Consider the following 23,167-nt stretch of genomic DNA (forward strand, 5'->3'; position numbering starts at 1 on the left):
GGGAGGAGGTGAGGAGGTGAAAATTTGTAATAATAATAATAATAATAATAAGAAGAAGAAGAAGAAGAAGAAGAAGAAGAAGAGGAAGAAGAAACAAACCTTGATTGAGAATTGTTTTCTTAAATATTAGGCTACAGCAAGCCATTCCTGCATTTCTTGAAAAGTGATTGATGTAGGAATGCCCAGGCCATTATGGGTAGTGCAATCTATCTTTAGGCTGTTGGTGCAGGCTTCTATAAGAAAGTAACCTGAGCAACAACACAGAAAACTGTAGTCTTCCATGTCCCTGAATCAACTCCTGCCTCCAGTTCCTTCCCTGTTTGTGCTCTTGCCTTGATGGTTTTCAGTGACTAACTGTGATATGATATAATAAACTCAAGTTAATTTCCTCCCTTAAGTTGCTTTTGATCGTGGTGTTTCATCACAGCAATGGAAACCCTAAGACTGGAATCAAGATTTGACAGACACACAGTCAGAAAAGTCAGTTGGGTTCTCCCCATTCTAATGGTGGCATGAGTTACACAAGAATCTCGGTGTGTTTATTAGATATGGTTCAGAGGGAGGCATTATCGAGTCTCTATAGGAGCAACTGTTCTCTGGATCATGGTGAGTTGGGATTTTCTCTGACAATAGTCTCTGTCTATTGCAAGAAGAAACTTTTTGGTGAGAGTTGGGAGCTGCACTTATCTGTGGCTGTAAGAATATGTTTTAAAACACAGTTAGAAATTCTACTTCGGAGAGGATGAAACTGCATTGTTCTTTTAAATATGTGTGGGACAGTGTTGAAATATGAAGCGGCNGGCCCATGAACTCTAGCCCTTACAGGCTAATTCTCGCACCTGGACTAGCCCATTTCTAATGATGTGTGTAAGCACCCCAAGGTGCGCTTACCGGGAAGATTCTAGCCTACATCCATCCTGGGTTGGAGGAGCTTCATTGCGTGCATCTGCCTGGGAGAGCGGAGTATGGCGTCTCTGCTCTCGAGCTGTGGGCTCTTTCCAGGAGCCAAGCAGAGTCTGACCTCACTTCCTCTTCTGCCCAGCATCCTATTCTGTTTATTCCTCCCACCTATGTTCTAACCTATCAGGGCCAGCCAAGCAGTTTCTTTATTGCTCAGCCAATGAAATCAACAGATTGATATGACACTCCCACATCAGGACAGGTTAGACATGACATTCATTAGCTATGTACCATTCCCAAATAGTGACTCAAGGAACATCATTCATTTGAATTACAAGGTCATTAGCCAGAAATAAATCAAAAGAGTCATAGGTAGTCCCTGAGTTGTAAAACATTGCCTGGGAATAGTAGGACACACCTCTACCTGTATTCTTTTGCATTTTTCTCTCTTTTTAGTAATTCTCTTTGAGGCTATTTAGTATCCCCCCCTTTTTTTTTTTGGTTTTTCGAGACGGTTTCTCTGTGGTTTTGGAGCCTGTCCTGGAACTAGCTCTTGTAGACCAGGCTGGTCTCGAACTCACTGAGATCCTCCTGCCTCTGCCTCCCGAGTGCTGGGATTAAAGGCGTGTGCCACCACCGCCCGGCCTAGTATCCCTTTTTTGTGGTAGAATTCCGATATTTAAATATTCTATTGCCTATCATTTCTTAAATGTATAAAGGATAGTTCAAACATATTTTTCATAATATTCATACATTCAATAACATAATATTATCCAGTACCCTGAATATGTAAAAGCTGGATGTTATTTTGGGCCTATAGCTAGAAAATATAAATTGCATACACCACACACACAGACACACACATATATAACCCTTGCAAGAAGATCCAAGCAATAAAATGAGACATTCATGCCTACATAGGTTTTACATTAGTATAGACATATAATACATAGCATAAATGCACATATATGAGTGGATAAACATATATGGATAACTTTCTATAGTAAGAAAATTGGTTGTGAAGAGAAGACATGACTAGTACAGGAGAAAGCCTCCGACTTCTGAAGATTTGGTTTTATAGGTTGAGATAAACTGACCTGGTATTAGCATCCCCATGCTCTGGGATTTATGCTGATTACAAAGTCTACATTGTTTTGCATCTGTAATCAGATAGATGATTTCAGATGAGGTATAATTAGGTTTAAATGCTCATGATGCGTAAATCTGTTGCTATCACTTTGCACAGTATAAGAGGTTTTACAGATAAAACCTCTGGGCTTTTTTTTTTTTTGGTTTGTTTTTGTTGAGTATTTTAATTAATTATAAATTGCATTTAATGTGTTTGCTCACCTTTATTCCCTTACTCCATCTTCACCCAGATCTTTCTTCCTGTAGCATAAATTCTAATTGGTATTAACAATAAAAACACAGAGTCAGATATAGGTGTTAATGCTAAAGATCAGAGAAGCAGAGCGCCCAGCCACAAGAGTTCTTACCACTACCAATGCTTGGGCTGAAGGGGTGATCCTGTCTCTAGGAATGTCCAGACTGCATCTGAGTTCATCTCCTCATGCATTATATGCCTCTCTTTTACCAGCCATATCGTTTCCCATCTTTACCTTCCTGATTCTAGGGTTAAAGTTATGAGGCACCACCATCTGCCTCTTTTTCTCTTTGAGACTGGATAAATCTAGTGTAGACTAATGTGGCCTTGGAATCCTGCCTTCTGCCTTTACTTACTAAGTGCTGGCATTAAACGTGTGTGCCATCACAGCCTGACCTCTATGTCTAACTAGTGACTTAGCTCTGCACTCTGATATTCAGGTAAGCTTTATTTGTTAGATTATAAATAAAATATCACTACACTTCCACATTCTTTACTAACCCAACTTTGTGCCCTCATATAAAATAAAATAAAACACCAGTCCCATTTGTACTGCCTATATACTTTTAGGTGTGTGGCCATTCACTGGAGCACATGAGACATACCAGAGGTCACAGCCTTAAGGAAAGCTAATTCTCCCTCTCCCGGTAGCTATCAATAACCAACAGCTCCCGAGGCAGCTGTGGGACTCTGTGACCACCTGCCACCTTCATGCTGTGAATTTGTCTTGTTGAGCTTGTGCAGGTCTTGTCCTATTGTGTCTGACTATAGTCCTGCACCACTGCTGGCTCTTACGTTCCTCCCAACTGCACTTATGCAGCGAGACTGGCATGACAGGAGGAAGAACTTTTAAAGGCACGGAGACATAACTTGGTGTTGATATATGTAAAGAAACAGAATGATTAAACAGAACAGCTTTAATGTGTATGGAGACAGGAGTTCATGGAAAAGGAGAGAATATGGGGAAAGAACAACAAAGACTTTCTGAACAGAATTAATTTTAAAACTTCTACTGCAGAAAATCCATAAAATGTAAGCATATTCACATAGGATTGTTTTCTTAACACAGGATTTAAATCCCAGAGAAATCAGAAAGAAAGTAACAATGGCCAGTTATCTTAAATAGCACACAAAATAAAAAGTAAATGCCTAGAATCCAAGAATTGAGAATTTATCCTTGAAAGAGACTTAAAAAAAATCTCAGGGCGTGTTGAGAAGGTGAAAAATTTTCATGAGAAAATTTTTTCATTCAACTTCTTCAGGGCAAGCCTGACATCTTTATTTCTCAGGCTGTAGATCAATGGGTTCAGCATCGGAACAATAATAGTATAAAAGACAGATGACACTTTTCCTTGGTCCATGGAGCTGACTGATGATGGCTGTAAGTACATGAATGCAGCAGACCCAAAGAAGACAGCAACAGCTGACATGTGTGAGCTGCAGGTGCTGAAGGCTTTGGACCTCCCTTCTGTGGATTTAATCTTGAGGATGCTCACAATGATGAAGATGTAAGAACACAGGATACTCAGTGTAGGTAAAATGATATTAAAAGCACTAAGACATATAACTACTAATTCATTGATAAAAGTATCAGAGCAAGAGAGCTCCAAGAGTGGAAAAAGATCACAGAAGTAATGGTTTATTACATCAGCCTTACAGAAATGCACTCTTAGCATGCAGACTGTGTGAGTTGTGGCACCGATCAAACTAATACCATACACCCCAAATATCATCCAGAAACAGACTTTATAGGACATTGTAACATTGTAAAACAGTGGGTTGCATATGGCAACATAGCGGTCATAAGCCATTGCTGACAGCATGTGAGCCTCTGCAATTGCAAAAACAATAAAGAAGTAGAGCTGAGTCATGCATTCAGGGTAGGAGATGATGTTCTTTACTGTTACAAAGTTCACCAGCATTTTGGGGGTAATCACAGTAGACTGGCAGAGGTCAATTAAGGACAGACTGCTGAGCAAGAAGTACATGGGTGTGTGCAAGTGAGAACTGAATTGTATCAGGGTGATCATGCCCAGATTTCCCACCACTGTGGCCACATAGATTCCTAGAAAGAGGAGGAAGAGGGGCAGCTGGAACTCTGGTTTGTCTGTTAAACCAGCAAGAATGAATTCAGTCACTCTGGAAAGATTTGCTTGTAACATTTTCTTCTGGAAGTTCTATGTAGAAAGAAGGGACAATGAGGTAAGTATCTGTTATACTATATACTGAGGTGTGGAAGAGAATTCAAGTTTTCATTTGGCCAAGCATCTTTAATTTTCTGACAACTACTGTTACATGTTTGTCATTAAGTACCAACAAATGGCACTAGTAATTAAACAAATGGCACATCTGTTTTTGTTTGTGACTTCTGCCATGAAAACGGAGTACTCAGTCCATAGGTAACCAAGGAGAGATCTGATGCATTCAATGATAGAATCTACTAAGGACTTTTCATGACTCATTTGAAGTTCTCCCAATCACTACACAAAGAGAAAACTTTTTCTTGTTATAATAAGAGCAGCATCCACCCAAAGACAAAATACTAGCAGGCACATACACAACCCATCCCATATGTAATGGTGGTAATCTAAAGGTTTTCTCCATAAGGTTATGAACAGTGTAATTATTATTCTCTCTCTTTAACCAACATTATAGTTGAAGTTAACATTAAGGCAATCAGGTAGGAACACAAAATCAAAAGGCATCTGAATTGGAAAGTAAATAATAAAACTACCTTTACATGTATATGAATTTATTTTGTATATAGAAAATTCCAAGATTCTGTAAGAAGGAAGGACTGTGATTTATTTAAAAGGACATCATGGAAGTGGAATTTGAAATCATCAAGAAAATTCAGCAATCATAAAAATCCATTTAAAATATGAAAAAATATTAAAACACATTAGAAATAAAGACATATAAGACATTGCATTTGAAATTATCAACACTGTCAAAGAGACAAATCATTAAATACATGGAAAGACATCCCATCTTCATGAATCACAAGACTGAATACTGTGAAATGGCAGTAACTCCCAAACTAGTCTAAAAGCTCAGTGTAATCCTAATCAGATATTTTTATTATCAGTAATGACATAATGATTATAAATCTCCACAAAATAGAAGGGTCTGGGAATAATTAGAACAAACCTGAAGGAAAGAAAGGAATTTAAAATTTCAAGTTCCTCCCCCCCAATTGAAAATATACCACAACCATATAATATGCTCATAATATAGATATGTTGTTAGACATAAGGAAAGGGCAATCTGTAAAAAAATACATCTACAGATTATTAGAGTTATGTGTTTAATAATATTTTAGTGTAGAAATAATGGTTTCCCAATATATGGGCAATTAGATGAAGTTATAATTTAAATAGTTAATATGTACCTCTTCATATTATGAAAAAGTTAATTAAAAATAGATGGTATTTGTAAATATTTTATATAAAAATAGCATTTGAAAGAAAACTACAGTTCTAGAACTTCATGCCCATGAAATTGGTGATAGTTTCCTAGATAAGTTTCCACAGTTGGAGGCTACAGCAATAAATAAATAAATAAAATAATTAGTTGGGTGTAATTTAAAATAAAAATAATTTGTACCTTTAAGGACATCATATATAGGCAATCATACCCCACTGCATCTGTGACCACTGGAGCCTTAGCCCTGGCTACCCTTGAAAATGTGAATGTCTGGGTTCCCAGTTGGCCCATGGGGAGACATCCTGCACCTTACCTCCACCCACCAAGTCCCAGAGACCCCGGAGCAGCCTCCCCACACCTGTAACCATCCTGAATTGCTTCGGTGATACTGCGTCTGGATTCTTGGACCTGACTGTCCCTGGAGAGGTGAATGTCTGAATTCCTGGTTGAGAGTCCTTCTCTCTAGGCAAATCCCATGCCTCACCTTAACCTCCCAAATCCCAGAGACCCTAGAACAAAATCCCTACACCCAATAATAGTTCCCACTGGAACCTTGGCCGTGACTGTTCCTGGAGAGGAGACCCCAGAGCTATAGCAGTGACCATCGGAGGCACAGCCCACATGTTCCTGGAAGAAGCTACAGGCTTCACCCAAACCAATTGGAGGGAGAGGGATCTCCTGAAGCACAGGCCCTTCTTGCACTCATTGAGAGAAGAGATGGGTAGATGACAGTGTAATAATACATTTAGAATATAAAGAGCAATATGGCAACATCAGAAACTAGTGTTTCTACATCAACAAGACCTGAACATCACAGTGTAGGAGGTCCTTCTGTTTATGTGTGTTGCTTTCATTGGTTAATCAATTAAAAAAAACCTGCTTGACCTGATAGGGCAGAACTTAGTTAGGCGGAGAATACAGAACTGAATTCTGGGAGGAAGAAAGCAGAGTTAGAGAGCCGCCATGGAGACACCAGGTCAGACATTCTAAATCCTTCCTGGTAAGCCATGACCTCATGGTAAACACATAGAAATGTGTTAAATCAAAATGTGAGAGTTATCCAATAGGAGGCTAGAGCTAATGGCCAAGCAGTAACTTAATTAACACAGATTCTGTGTGGTTATTTTGGGTGTAAGCTAGCTGAAGGGCCAGGACAAACAAGTAGCCCTCTCCATCAACATCCCAACACAGATGAAACAGAAGAAAATGACCTTAAAAATAACATTATGAAGATAATAGAGATGTTTAGAGGAGAAAATGAAAAAATTCTCTTAATAATGAAGGAAAAGACAAACAAAACTTCTCAATAATTCAGCAAATTCCTTAAAGAAAGCCATAAAACAAAAACAAACAACAAACAACAACAACAACAAAAACAGGCAAAGGAAATGGTTCAAGACTTGAAAACTGAAATAGAGGCAATAGAGAAAATATGAACTGAGGGAATTCTGAAAAAGGAAAATCTGGGTAAACCATCAGAAACTACAGATGAAGGCATGACCAACAGAGTACAAGAGATGAAAGAAAGAATCTTATACACTGAAGATATGGTAGAGGAAACAGATTCATTGGTCAAAAAATTGTTAAATCAAACAAATTCTTAACACAAACATCCAGGAAATCTGCAACATATGAAAAGATCAAACCTAGGAATAGTACTGATAGAAGGAGAAGTCTTTTTCAAAGACTCAGAAAATTCAACAAAATCTGGAAGAAAACTTTCCCAACCTAAAGAAGAACATGACTATGAAAGTAAAAGAAGTTTTCAGAACTCCAAATATAATGGACTAAAATAAATGTACACTCACTACATAATAATCAAAACACTAAACATACAGAATAAAGTAAGAATATTAAGAGCTACAAAAAAAGGGGGTCAAGTAAAATACAAAGGCAGACCTACCAGAATTATACTCAACTTCTCAATGAAAACCAAAAGGTCCTGGATAGATGTTCTACAAACAATAAGATCAACTGATGCCAGCCCACACTAGTATACCTAGCAAAGCTTTCAATCAACACAGATGGAGAAAACAAGATATTCAATGACAAAACCAGATTTAAACAATACCAATTGCCAAATCCAGCCCTACAGAAAGAACTAGAAGGAAAACTCCAATCCAAGGAAGCTAACTGTACCTAACAAACACAGGCTATAGAACAATTCCACACCAGCAAAACCATAGAAGGAAAATGATGGGGAAGAGTCTTCTGTTTTGTGTTAATTTCATTGGTTAAATAAAAAGAATGCCTCAGCCCTTTAATAGGACAGAAAATTAGGCAGGCGGAGTAAACAGAACAGAATGCTGGGAGAAAGAAGCAGATTCAGTGAGTCGCCATGATTCTCCCACTCCAGATAGACGCAGGTTAAGATCTTTCCTGGTAAGCCACCTCGTGGGCTACACAGATTATTAGAAACGGGTTAGTTCAATATGTAAGAGCTAGCCAATAAGAGGCTGGACCTAATGGGCCAGGCAGTGTTTAAAAGAATACAGTTTCCATGTAATTATTTCAGGGCATAAGCTAGAGCTAGCTGGCAGCCGGGAACTGGGGCAGCAGGGAAGCGGCCCGCAGCTCCTCACAACAGGAAAACACACACATAGTACAACCACCATCAACAAAATCAAAAAATAGCAGGAAATAACAATCACTGGTCATAAATATCTCTTAATAGCAATGGTCTCGATTTGCTTGTAAAAAGACACAGGCTAACAGAATGGATACAAAAACAGGAACCATCTTTCTGCTGAATACAAGACAGATAGCTCAACTTCAAAGATAGACATTACTTCAGAGTAAAGTTTTGGGAAAAGATTTTCCAATAAAATGGACCTAAGAATCAAGCTGGTATAGCTATCCTAATATCTAACAAAATAGACTTCAAATTAAAATTAATTAAAAGAGATAAAGAAGGACATTTCATACTTATCACAGGAAAAATCCATCACAATGAAGTCTCAGTTATGAACATCTGTGCCCCAATACCAGGTGCACACATTTATAAAAGAAACATTACTAAACTTAAATAGCTCATCAAACCCGACACACTGATAGTGAGAAACTTCAATTAAAAACCCACTCTCACCAGTGGACAGGACTGCCAGACAGAAACTTAACAGAGAAGTAAAGGAACTAATAGATGTTTGGCTCAAATGGGTTAATAGACATCTATAGAACATTTCACTCAAATACAAAAAGAATATACCTTCTTCTCAGCACTGCATGGAAGCTTCTCTAAAATCGACCACATAGTTGGTAACAAAGCAAACCTTAACAGATAGAAAAAATTTGGAATTTTCCATGTATCTTATTGGATCACCATCCATGACTTTAAAAGATAGAATTCAACAGCAGCACTAATTGCAGAAAGTCCACAAACTAATTGAAATTGAACAATGATCAATCAAATCACCCCTAGATCAATAAAGGAAGAAAGAAAGAAATTAAAGACTTCCTAGAATTCAATAAAAAAAAAAAAGCACAACACGTCAAACTTATGGGACACTTTGAAAGCAGTCCTAAGAGGAAAGTTCATAGCAATAAATACCTACATAAAGAAAGTGAAGAAATCTCACACTAGTGACTTAACAGCATACCTGAAAATGGTAGAATGAAAAAGAAGGAGGAGTATGTTTGAGGACTAAAATCAATAAAACAGAAAAAAAATATAAAGAGCCAATGAGGCAAAGAGTTGATTCTTGGAGAAAATCAACAATCTAGGCAAATGTTTATCCAAACTAACCAAAGGGCAGAGTGAGAATATCCAAATTAACAAAATCAGAAGTGAAAGGGGGAATATAACAACAGATACTGAGAAAAACCAAAGGATCATCAAGTCATACTTCGAAACTTGTATTCCACAAAATTACAAAATTTAAAGGAAATGGACAATTTTCTAGATAGGTACTACATACCAAAATTAAATCAACAACATAAAAACAATTTAAATAGACTTATAGCCCCTAAGGAAATAGAAACTTTCATCAAAAGTCTCTCAACTAAAAAATGTCCAGGATCAGAGAGTTTCATCACAAAATTTTACCAGAATTTCAAAAAAGACCCCATAAATTATTCCACACAATAGAAACAGAAGGGAGGGACATTGTTACTCTGATTCACAAATCACAAAAAGATGCAACTGAGAAACAGAATTACAGACCAATATCCCCCTTAACTAGATGCAAAAATACTCAATAAAATACTAACAAACCCAATCCAGGAGGACATCAGAAAAATCAGCAACCATGACCATGTAAGCTTCATCCCAGAGATACAGGAATAGTTCAACACATGAAAATCTATCAATGTAATCCATCACATAAACAAACTGAAAGAAAAAAGTCACATGACTTTTCTTTAGATACTGAAAAAGCCTTTGCCACAATCCAAAATCTCATCATATAAAGGTCTTGGAGAGAGCAAGGATACAAGGAAAACACCTAGACAAAATACAGCAAGCCAACAACCAACATCAAATGAAATGGAGGAAAACTCAAAGTGACTTGACTAAGATCAGGAAAAAGACAGACTGTCCACTCTCTTCTTGTCTATGCAATATAGTTCTCAAAGATCTAGCTAGAGCAATAAGACAACAAAAATAGGTCAAGGGAATACAAATTGCAAAGAAAGAAGTCAAACTTTCACTATTTGCAGATAATCCAATTAAATATAAGTGACCTGAAAAATTCTACCAGAAAGCTCCTACAGATGATAAACACCTTCAGTAATGTGGCAGAGTATGAGATTTACTCAAAATCACCATTAGTCTTCCCATATACAAATGATAAAGGGGCTGAGAAAGAAATCAACAAACCATCACCATTCACAATAGCCACAAATAACATAAAAGTATCTTTGGATAACACTAACTAAAGAAATGAAAGACTTGTATGACAAGAACTTTAAGACTTCGAAGAAAGAAGTAGAAAAGGATATCAGAAAATGGAAAAATCTTGCATGCTGATGGATAGATAGGATCAACATAGTAAAAATGGCAATCTTACCAAAAGCAGTCTACAGATTCAACGTGCTCCCCATCAATATACTAGTACAATTCTTGACAGACCTTGACAGAACAATATTCAATTTCATATGGAAAACAAAAAACCCAGGATAACAAAAGCAATCCTGTACAATAGAGAAACTTCCAGAAGTATCACTGTCCCTGACTTCAAGTTCTACTATAGAGCTATAGTAATGAAAACAGCTTGGTACTGGCACAAGAGACAGGTGGTCCAATGTACTCAAATCAAAGATCCTGATATTGATCCACACACTGATGAACATCTATTTTTGACCAATATGCTAAAATTATATAAAGGAACTAAGAAAGCATCTTCAACAAATGGTACTGGTTAAACTGGATGTTGACATGTAGAAGAATATAAATAGATCCATATCTATCCACATACATGAAACTCAAGTCCAAATGGATCAAAGACCTCAACATAAATCCAGCCACACTAAACCTCATAGAAGAGAAAGTAAGAAGTAGCCGTGAATGCATTGGCACAGGAGACTACTCCCTGAATATAGCACCTGTAGCATAGACAATGAAATCAATAGTTAATAAATGGGGCCTTCTGAAACAGAGAATAAATGGGACCTTCTGAAACAAAGGACACAGTCAATATGACAAAATGGCGGCCTACTAATGGGAAAAATTCTTCACTATCCCCACATTTGATAGAGAACTGATGTCCAAAATTTTATAAAGATATCAAGAAACTATACAACAAAATGCCAAATAATCCAATTTAAAAATGGGGTACATATCTAAACAGAGAATTCTCAACAGAGGAATCTCAAATGCCTGTTTATCACTTATGGAATTGCTTAACATCATTTGCCATCAGGGAAATGCAAACCAAAATGACTCTAATATATCATCTTACATCTGTCAGAATGGCTCAGATCAAAATCATTAATGGCAGATTATGCTGGAGAGGATGTAGAGCAAGGGAAACACTTTTCTATTGCTGGTGGGAGTGAAAACTTGTATAGTCAATTTAGAAATCTCAAAAAGTAGGGAGACAATCTACCTGAAGAACTAAAAATTCCACTTTTGGGCATATACCCAAAGTATACACAAATATATTACTAGGACATTTGTTCAGTTACATTCATAGCAGCATTATTCATATTAGCCAGAACCTGGAAGCAACCTAAGTGTTCCTCACCCAAAAAAATGGATAAGGAAAATGTGGTACATTTGTACAATGGAGTACTAATCAGCAGCAAAAAGCAATGACATTTTGAAAGTTGTAGGCAAATGGATGGATATAGCAAAAAAAAATATTCTGAATAAGGTAACCTAGAACAGAAAGACAGAATATGTACTCACTCATGAATGAATATTATACATAAAGCAAAGAATAACCAACCCAGAGAAGTCAGGAAAAAAGGTGGAGTCTAAGAGAGACATACTTGGATCACCCTGGGAAGGGGAAATAGATAACATCTTCTGAGTAAAGTGGGAGTGTGGGGGAAGGGTGAGATGGTAGAAGGAGAATAGGGATAGCAGAGGTGGAGTGAGGAGAACATAAGGGATTGAGAATGTCAAATTTGGGGAAGGAGGGAAGGATGTTGACAGAAATCTAACCTGCTGATCCTGTAGCTGTTCAGTCCTAAAGTACTACGGAGAGGCTTATATTAATTATAAAATGTTTGGCCTATTTGTTCAGGCTTATTATTAAGTAGCTCTTACAATTTAAATTAAACCCATATTTCTTATGTATTTTAGCCACATGGCATGGTACCTTTTCTCAGTAAGGCATTCTCATCTTGCTTTTTCTGTCTTTGGCTGGTGACTGCATCTCTGTCTTTTCTTTTTCCAGAATTCTCCTAGTCTGGTCATCACACCTATACTTTCTGTCTGGTTATTGGCCAATAAGCTTTTTTTTTTTAAAGCAGTATAAGTGACAATTCTTTTCCGTGTACAAGGGCATTATCCCATAACAGAAGGACCAAGAGGGAGAGAAAGTAAAGAGATATCTTGAGAGAGGGAGACTTTATGGGTTAGCAAGAAATCTGGACTAGAGAAATTCCCAGGAATCCACAAGGATGATCCCAGTTAAGAACCTAAGCAATAGTGGAGATGGTGCCTTGCCTTTCCTCTGTAAGCACATTGATGAATACCATAATTGTCATCATAGAACTTTCATCCAGGAATGGATGGAAGAAGATGCAGAATTCCACAGCTAAGCACTGGGCTGAGCTCCTAGAGTCTAGTCATAGAGGGAAAGGTGATAATACGAGCAAAGTGGTAGAGACCATGAAGGGGACACCCACATAAACAGGTGATCCAATCTAGTGGGAGCTCACTGACACTGGACTGACAGCTAGGGGACCTGCATAGAAATGAGCTAGGCCTTCTGAATGTGGGTAACAGTTGTGTGTCTTGGGCATTTTGTAGAGCCACTGGCTGTGGAACCAATATTTATCCCTAGTGCATGAACCAGCATTTTGGAACCCATTCCTCATTTGGGGATACCTTACTCAGCCTAGATACATGGAGGAGGTTCATGATCCTGCCTCAAGTGATGTGACAGACTTTGTTGCTTCCCAAAGGAGGCCTCATCCTCTCTGAGGAATGGATAGGGAGTAGGGTGGGGAGAGAGAGGAGGAGGAGAAGAGGAAACTGGGGTTGATACACACACAAAAAGATTGTTTAAATAAAACAAAAATAAAGAAAACAACAGAAAAAAGTGACATCATGGATGAAAAATAGCATACTCAATGGTAAACACATCTCAAGTAATATATCCTGATTTGTTGATAGATGCAAAGAACTTATATATCTGAATGACTAAGAGAGCTAATAATCCAATCATAAAAAGCCTCATGATCTGAATAATAATCCTTCCAGTGGAAATAGACAAATCCACAATAAATACCTGAAAATACGTGTACCATGAATAATCATTAAGGACATTTTAATAAAAACAATAGAGACAAAATTTCACATTGACTGGAAGGGATAAGGTAAAAATGGTTGGTGTTTCTAGAGGTGTGAGTAATCACAACCTCATTATTGATAGTGAGGTTATAAAATTGCTAGCAGTTTCAGAAAACAAATTAAGAATCCTTCAAAATGTAAACCATAGAATTATCTAATGAGAGCCTTTGGATTCCAGCCCCAAATCTCTCTACAGGGTTCAGAATCAGATGCTACAAGAAGCAATAAGGATTCTTGTTTCTCTGGCTCTCTGAGGGTGAATAAATAAATTCACATGTCCTTTTCCAAACAAGTCTCTTTTTTCTTCTGTTCCTAATATAATTGTACTATCCTACTTCTTATTCTTCTAATTTCATCTAGCTTCTTCTCTCCTAGCCTAATATCTCTCTTTCTCTTAGGAGCCTTGAAACAATACAGAAATTGCAATAATTACCTCTCACTTGTCAAAAGCATATTCCTATGGTAAGTGATACGGAGTTGAGTCATTGCCATGGCAACACAAGGTTCCAATGTGACAGGAGTAAGATTGTGAGCAGATGGATGGGCACACTGCCCAGCGATAAACTTTGAGATGTAGGTCTATTGTTAACAGACTAGAACACAAAAATGGGCACACTTTTCTTAGGATGCTTTGTGTAGTAACCTTGGCTGTATATCTATGGCTCTGACCTTGTGAATAACTGTAAAGTTTTAAATTTATGATCTGTTTACAATAAGCCTTTATTCTAACTTTAACTTTCTCTGAAATGATCTAATTGTATTCAGTTAGTCTGAACAAAAGAACAAGGAAAGCTTTTAAGTACCTAGAGTCCTCGTGGGACAAATAGATCTAGTGATAAAGCATTTCCTACCATATATATGTATATATATATATATATATATATATATATATATATATTACAGCCAAATGAAAAGTCCTCTTCCTGACCACCCACAGATACACGTGTCTATAAGACTGACATATGTTTATATATGAGGTTATATAAACACATCACGTGAGGTTACACACTATAATGCAGGTACTGGAGAGATGCCAAGCTGCTTTAGCAACTGTAAGCAACTGTTTCCAGAGTCAAAAAAGAGACCTCTTATATCAATTGTTTCAGCATCAATTTTTATACTCTCTGTATTTATTTAATTTTAAATTATTTCTTTATTTTTTTGAGATTATAATAGATTTATGTTATATACTGCTTTTCATTCTTCCCTCTAAATCTTCCCCCGTTCTCTTTAAAAAATATTGGCTTCTCTTTCTAATCATATGTGTGTATATACATATATTATTTTTCAATTAATATAGTAGATGAACATGTTATAGTAAAATATCAAAATGTAAGGAGAACTTTTTCTTTAATCTTTGAGTGTATAATACCATGTGTTATATACAGGTACTATATTATATACAGCACTGTATTGCTCAATTCATCTGTCATTACTAAGGATTTACACCCCTAAACAAGTCCACCTTTTCTCTTTCAGTTTTTGTTCTCTGGCAATAATCATCATATTATCTATTTTATGTGTCTGACCATTATACTTATATAAATAGAACCACTTAGTAATCCTTTATTTTGTGACTGGCTTATCTCACACATCAAAGTGCTTCTAGGTTCATACATACTTTTTAAAACTAAAAGGAACCCAGTGAGGGCTTAGAATCACTGTGAATCTGGTAGAGAAAATCAAGAAGTTTGGCTTCATTATTATTATTTGAACTATTATAAAATTAATTTTTAGGACAGCACACAAAACTGTGTTCAGTCACTGCATCTAAAAACATGTACTTTATCTTTTTCTGTTCTTATTTGTTCTCCTTCCACATTTAGTCACAATGGTATTTTGATAGTTTTTGCTAAACCTATTGAATTTATCTTGTACAAATGCTAATAATACCTCATATATAAAAATAAAAACATTAATCTATAGTTATGCAAACTTAGGGAAAATGTAAGACTATTCAGAGATTGAATAAACTTGACTAGATATTTCAAGACCTGATATTTAATTGAAAAATATCTAGCCTGGTGATAGTGGCACATGCCTTTAATCTCAGCACTTGGAAGCAGAGACAGGCAGATCTCTGTGAGTTAGCGGTCATCCTGGTATATGAGCTAGTTCCAAGACAAAATAAGAAGATAATGATCAAACAATATTATTTGATTGTGAATGGGGACTGACAAAGTTTTGATAATACTAAGAATTATCAAATATGTATAAATTTCCTACTCATTAAAATGTTATAACCTCTAAAAAGAGAGGAAGGCAGTTAGTGGAGTGGCTAGAATGACTGAGCAGGGCTACAGGAGTACAGCTGTTATGGTGTTTAGTCTAGAAAAGGGACAGTGAAGAATTTTTCAAGAGAAATGTAAATTTGGAAGGAGGATAAGAAGAAATGAGGTGTATTCATAAAATATTAACTAGATTAAAACATCAAAACATACTAAAATTTTCAAATGATTTATAAAAGAAGCAATAAAAAATGAGGAAAATAATAGGAACTCCTCATGAATAGACACAGGCAAATTGTTTACTGTAAGTGTTGCAGTTTATGAAAGGGTTTGCACACTGAAGTTAGTTGTGAAACCTGGAGAACTGTTTGAAAGTAACTTACCCATAGTATTTAGATGATATAACAAAAATAAGAGTTTTGGGGTTTCTTTTCTATGTCATCTTATAGCTATATCAACTGAAATATACTGTGTAATCTTAAAGTGTCAATCAAGCATGAAAAATGTCTGGGAGCAAACTTGGTTCCAAGCACATTTTGGCTAGAATTTGAAAGTTTCAATAATTTCTGAAATGTAGAGCTCATGGTGGTTGTCTCACATTCTGAGGTTGAGAGATTACAGGACAAATGGATGCTAGTTGCTCACCTTTCTACTTGGAGACTTCCATCCCAGTGACATAGAGACCAAGTTTTCTTAAATGGAACACCGCTTCAAGTTATTGGTGTAATTCAAAATAAAATCTGACTCATTGTTATTTGTGGGTTAAGAACATAATTTTATATTCTGAGTAGTTCACAGTCTTATTATAAATCCAGGGTCGCAAGTACCTGGTATCTTCCCAAGGCACTTACCGAAATGATGTTAATTTCACAGAGATTTTTGATATATAAGAGGTGCCATTAAAGTTTGTAGAAGGAAATGATTCAAGGATTTTCTTCCATTGGGGATAAGATACTTAGGGGAAACTCAATTAAAATTTTCTGTATGATGCTCTGGTTGATACTTTCTTTGTGCCTCCCATGAGTACAATTCTCTGTGTTTGGAAATAGTATCCACCATTGCATTTGGGGCTAGAAACTGAGGTCTAATGACATGATTATAGGGTGCTTCCGTGACAATGTCCCTTCTGAAAATTGTCTTTAAAATATATGCAGTCAATTCTCACTGCTTTTTTATCTGTTTAATTAATGTCTGGGGAAATAACAGTGATTTGTAATCATCATCAAAATTTGTTTCTTATAGGATTCATTATTATTTCAGGGGTAATATTATTTCAAAGGTGTGTAGCTACACGGAAGGGGAGAGCGATGAGCATGTTTGATTTAGGAACTTCCATTACGAGTAGAGATACCAAGAGAGTATGAACAATAAATATTGCAACTGGTTTAATTAGTATATTTATTGATAGGATGATTTTTCCATTAGGTTACAGATGGAAAATTCTAGTAGCACTAGAAGCAAAGAGGGAGAATGGATGCATAAAATTATAGGGAATGGACAATGGTGGCTGCTTTTTATTTTATGTGGAAGTTGCAGACAATCGATGGAAACTTCAAAATTAACCCATGTGATACTAATCCAGAGTAGAATGCATTATATTAGTAATTTTTAGTTTACAACAGATACATGGATGTGAATTGTAGAGAGGTAATTATATATGTATATCTATGGGGGTTAGTTTAAACACATAACTACTTGTGTTTATACTAGTTTGTTCAAAGAATAAGAATCAAGGACACCAGTATAGCTATGAGCACTATAGTTTCCATGCATGAATCTGTATTTATAATACTCTTATTCAACAAATATATCTAGAGTGGACAGAACAAATGGTCAATATTATTTCTGGGAAAGAATATTAGAAAATGTTTAGTACCAGAAAACAATGTAATGTTAAATTTCTTGGAGTATCTGAAAGGGAAACATACATGGAGGATTTGCAATCCTCACATCTGAAACAAATTAAGTAAAAAGTAAATAGAGTTTACAGAAGAATATAAATGAAAATAGAAATTAATATATGTGTGTTCAGAGTTATTTAAATAAGTGATTTAACTAATAAATAGATTTAAGAGTTAAATTTATAATATACAAGAATTCCAAGATAATAAATTAAGGGCTCTACTTTCAGATAAATGGAGCACAATCTCCAGTTCCTTAAGAGTGAGTTGCACGTGATGCTCAGGCCCAAGACAGTTTCTTTATTAACCAATTGTATTCACAGCCTACAGAGGGGAATCACACATCAGGGGCTCAAAAATGAAACAAAACAAAAAACATAAAAAGAGTGATCAGAGGAAAATAAGCAAGAAGGGATCATGTACATTGCCTTTGCATTTAAGACTCTGGTTGCTGTGGGACAATTATCTTTTATTTTGTCACTAGTATTATTTTGATAATACAAATTGGCCAGTAGCCAGGCAGGAAGTATAGGTGGGACAACCAGACAGGATGTAGAGGTGGAGCAACCAGACACGAAAATTCAGGGAAGAGAAAAAGTCAGTCTGCAGTAGTCACCCAGACACAGAGGAAGCCAGACATAGAGCAAGACTGCCTCACCGAGAAAAGTACCAAGCCTAATACACACAAGCATTATGGGCTAATATAAGTTATAAGAGTTAATAAGTAGCCTGAGATAGTAGGCCAATCAGTTTATAATTAATGTAGACCTCTGTGTGTTTCTTTGGGACTGAATGGCTGCAGGACCAGATGGGACAGAAACCTCAGTCAACATCTGATGGTTTATATGAACTTGTATTTCAGCGCTCCCATCTATGTTTTTTAAGTGATCTGAATAATACTTGAAAGGTATGACACATCTCCAGTACTTCCAAGGTATCGCACAGAATTAAATACTGATTTATTGATATTCTTGGCTCAGACATTGAGGGTAAGGAAAGTTTGTTATTCACAGGATGGCTATCAAGCATTTTAACCAATGTTACTTTATTAAAATTGGTCAGAACCTGGATCATGACAACCTCAATGAGAAACATTCAGATGTTTATCTTTAATAAGCCAATAAAACAAACAAATGGTGAAAAAAGCAGAAAAGGACATCTAATCAATGTGAACCCATTGGGATGAGGAATAAAGACATCTACTGTGTCTATCTTTGGGGCCCTAATATGAAGGCTAGGTTTTAATATAAGGTAAGAGATTTCTATAACTAAAAAGTCCTGGTTATGTTTCAAAATGAGGTAAGAGATTGGAGTAATTAAACAGTACTGCCAAGAATATGTCTAACATTTTACTACAAATTGAATCATTTTATTTTGAAGGGAGGCTCACTGAGACTCACATAATCAACATAGTTGGTGTGCAGACAGGAATCAACAGACCCAAGGGTAATTTGTTGCAGTGACCCTGCAGTGAAGAGATATTGAGACATGCAACCAAGGCTTATCTGTGTGAAACAGGAATGTCTGAGAAGGCAGTCATTATATGGCCCCCTTTGCCTGTCTGAGGTAGGATTGTGTGCCCCTTCCCTGTGGGTTGTCTATATGTCACCTGAAATGGGTGACAGCACGTGAAAGCAAAGCCAAGAATTTGTGAGTGAACTGTATTTGGGTGGAATCCTAGGAAAGACATCACTTTCTACTTGGATTTGGTGGTGTCACTCCTTAATGAGTGAGACTCACTCAGTGAATGCAGTCCTGTCCTCTGACATATTTCTATCCTTTAAAGTGATATGTTGGGGACCGGATCATAAATAGGCTTGCAGTGCCTACTGCATGGTTTCTGTGGTAGGAGATGGATGTGTCCTCTCACCGCTACTCTTTAATATGTTCTTGGAACTAATAATAGCAAACAGCCCTGGAGGATGAGGAGGTAGCCGTACAGATACGTGGTGGTGAGTGAATTGACAACTTGCGTTTTGACAATGGTACAGCACTACTTGCTAAAGTCCAAATGGATGCAGGCCATGGTAAATAGAGTGGTGGAAGTCAGTGAAAACCTTGGTATGAAAGTAAACATCGAAGAGACTGAGATACAACACCTGGGAAGAGCACACAAGTATTTTAACATAGTAATAAAGAATCAGAAACTTAAACAAACAGTCACGTTTGTCTATTTGGGAGGTAACTTCAGTTCAAAGGCGGGAACTATTTCAGACATCAAGAGGCCGACACGGATGTGAGGACTGCTTTCCAGGGACTCAGAAAGGTTTGGTCAGCAAGAGACATAACAGCAACAACAAAAAAATTACAAGTATATAAGACACTTGTCTTGAGCTGCCTTCTTTACAACTCTGAAACCGGAACAAAGAAACACTCCTCAAAACAGCATCTGAATATGTTTGAACTGACATGTCTCAGGATGATTTTAGGTTTCACATAAAGAGATAGATAGCCTATGCAATGGTGACATTCAGAAGCATCTCCATCTTCAGAATGAAGTAAACTACAGGATACAGCAACAGTGCCTGAGATACTTCAGTTGTGTTGAGAGAATGAATGATGGTAGATATCCAAAGATAGCACTGTTTGGAGGCGTGCACAAGACGAGGTGAAGAGGAAGGCCCCCAAAATACTGGATAGCCAGCAAAAAGGAAGACTGTGGAACCCTTGGGCATGACAATAACACAAGCATCTAAGACTGCCCAGGATAGGAACAACTGGAGAACCACCATAAACAGGCTGACCATGCATGCTTAAGCATTGCCGGGTCATAAAGGCTGATGATGGCTGAGGTGTCCTATGCAGCTAGGACTTAGCCAGACTAGGAACAAACAAGAAATTGTCATGGCTAGTTTTATGTCATTCTGACACTAGTTAGTTTGATCTGAGAAGTAAAAACTTTAACTGAGAAAAAGGAGACCATAAAAATCAGGCTACAAGCAAGCCTGAAGGCCATTTTCTTGATAAGTGATTGGTATAGGAATGCTTAGTTCATTGTGGATGGTGCTCTCAATCCCCAGGCTAGTGGTGCTTGGTTCTATGAGAAAGTAACCTGAGCAAACCTGAGGAACAAGCCATTAATCTGCAGTCTTCCATGTCCCTGAATCAGCTCCTGCCTCCAGTTTCTTCCCTTTTGAATTCTTGCCTTGATGGTTTTCAGTGATGAACTGTGATATGGATATATACGTGAAATAAACTCAAGTTTATTTCCTCCCCAAAGTTGCTTTTGATCATGGTGTTTTATCAAAGCAATGGGAACATGAAGACAGGCATGAAGAAATGTCAGACACACAGACACACACTCAGAAAAGTCAGCTGCGCGCTCACCATTCTAATATATTGGCATGAGCTACACAAGAGTCTCAGTGTGTTTATAAGATATGGTTCAGAGGGAGGCATTGTCTAGTCTCTGTAGGAGCAATTGCTCTCTGGATTGTGATGAGCTGGGGTTTTCTCTAACAGTCTTTGTATTAAGGAGAAGCTTTTTGATGAAAGTTGGGAGGTGCATTTATCTATGCCTATAAGGATATGTTTTAGAATGAAGTGTGGAATGTTACCTTGCTGAGGATGAAACTTCATTGTGCTTTAAATCTCTATGGGACATTGTAGACATGAAATTCATTCACTATGTTCTGTTCTCAAATATTGGCTCATTTATACATCATTCATCTGAGTCACATGGCCATTAGGCAGAAATAAATAGAAAGACACAGAGGCAGTCCCTTAGTTGAGAATCATTGCCTGGGAATAATAGACTACAACTCTGCCTATATTCTTGATGCATTTTTTCTCTTTGCAGTAGTTCTCCTGGATTGTATTTAATATCTCTTGTTTGTGGCAGAATTCTAATATTTAAATATTGTATTGCCTTCAGTTATCAAAATTATCAAGGATAATTCAAACATGTATTTTCTTATAATACTTATATATTAAATGCATGAATAAATATTTGGTAACAAAATGCATAGTTTAGCTTATTCAGTACCCATGAATATAAAGAAAAGCTGGATTCTATTTTGTGCCTCTAGCAAGAAAATTCAAATTACATATACATAAACCTTGCAAACAGATCCAAGCAATAAAATGAAACATTCATATTTACACAGGTTTTACATTAGCATACACTCATATCACATAGCATATATGTACATATAAGGCTCGGTAAACATATGTGGGTAACTTTGTATAATAAAAAGAAATCAGTTGTTAAAAAAAGACATGAAAAAGTCTTCAAACTATGAAGATGAGATAAACTGACAAGACTTTGATATATCTATGGTCTGAGTTTTAAGTTGATCACAAAGCTGGCAATGTTTTGCATCTGTAATAAGACAAATGTTGCAGGTTCCATATATTCATGTTCAAATACTCATGATTGGTAAAGCTGTTGCTATGACTCTGTGCACCATATATCAGGTAGGACAATTAAAACATTATGTTAGTTAGAAGTGTCTGGCTCCTTTGTTTCTTTTTGTTAAAGTATTTTTATTAATTATTTCAAAAGTGCATAACATGTTTTGATCAACTTCATTGCCTTACTCAATCTTCTCCCAGATCTTTCTTCCCATTCTTTACTCACCCAACTTTGTGTCCTCATTAAAAAACAAAACAAAACCCCAAGCCCCATTTGTACTGTCTACATAGTTTTAGAGATGTGACCATTCATGGAAACATGTTAGACAAACCAGGGACCGCCTTAAGGAAAGCTAATTCTCCCTCTCCCAGAAGCTATCAATAACCAATAGTTCCTGAGGCAGTCGTGGTTTCTGTGACCATATGTTCCCTTCATGTTGAGAATTTGTCCTGCTTGAGCTTGTGCAGGTCTTGTGCGTGATGTCACAAGTGCTGTGAGTTCATGTGCACAGCTGTCCTATTGTGTCTGGCAAATACTATAGTCCTCCAGCAATGCTGACACTTATGTTTCTTCCATCTGCTCTATGTAGTGTTTCTCAGGGAAAGGTAGGCAGGAGGAACCTTTCAAGCTACAGAAGACAGAACTTGGTGATGATATATAAAAAGGAAGAAATAGAATAATGGAACATAATTACTTTAATGTGTTGGGAAATGGGAGAACAAGGAAAAGGAGGGAATATGAGGAGAGATAACACAAAGACTTTCTGAAATGAATCATTTAAAAAACCTCTACTGCAGAAGATCCCTAAAGTGTAAGCATATACACATAAGCTTATTTTCTTAACACAACTTGTTTCCAAGATTTAAATCCCAGAGAAATCAGAAAAAAAAATTAACAGTGGCTTGTTATCTGAAATAGGACACAAAATAAAAAAGAAATAACTGGCTTACAAGAATTGAGAAGCTGTCCTTGAAAGAAATGAGAAAATGCAGGACATTTTGAGAAGGAAAATTTTTT

General features: G+C 36.7%; 1 protein-coding gene across 1 annotated transcript; it reads right to left on the bottom strand.

Moving 5' to 3' along the window:
* Positions 1-3,513: 3,513 nt before the first annotated feature.
* On the bottom strand, positions 3,514-4,446 carry LOC126495931 (olfactory receptor 150-like). Its single transcript, XM_050133527.1, has one exon. The coding sequence runs from the start codon at positions 4,444-4,446 to the stop codon at positions 3,514-3,516; it is 933 nt and encodes a 310-aa protein (XP_049989484.1).
* Positions 4,447-23,167: the final 18,721 nt, after the last annotated feature.

This window comes from Alexandromys fortis, unplaced genomic scaffold (assembly GCF_014885135.2).
Source record: "Alexandromys fortis isolate MF-2015 unplaced genomic scaffold, M_Fortis_MF-2015_v1.1 scaffold_231, whole genome shotgun sequence".
NCBI classification, from domain to species: domain Eukaryota; kingdom Metazoa; phylum Chordata; class Mammalia; order Rodentia; family Cricetidae; genus Alexandromys; species Alexandromys fortis.

Excerpts from the sequence above, each read along its gene's own strand:
- LOC126495931 (XM_050133527.1), bottom strand. The coding sequence starts at position 4,446 with ATGTTACAAGCAAATCTTTCCAGAGTGACTGAATTCATTCTTGCTGGT.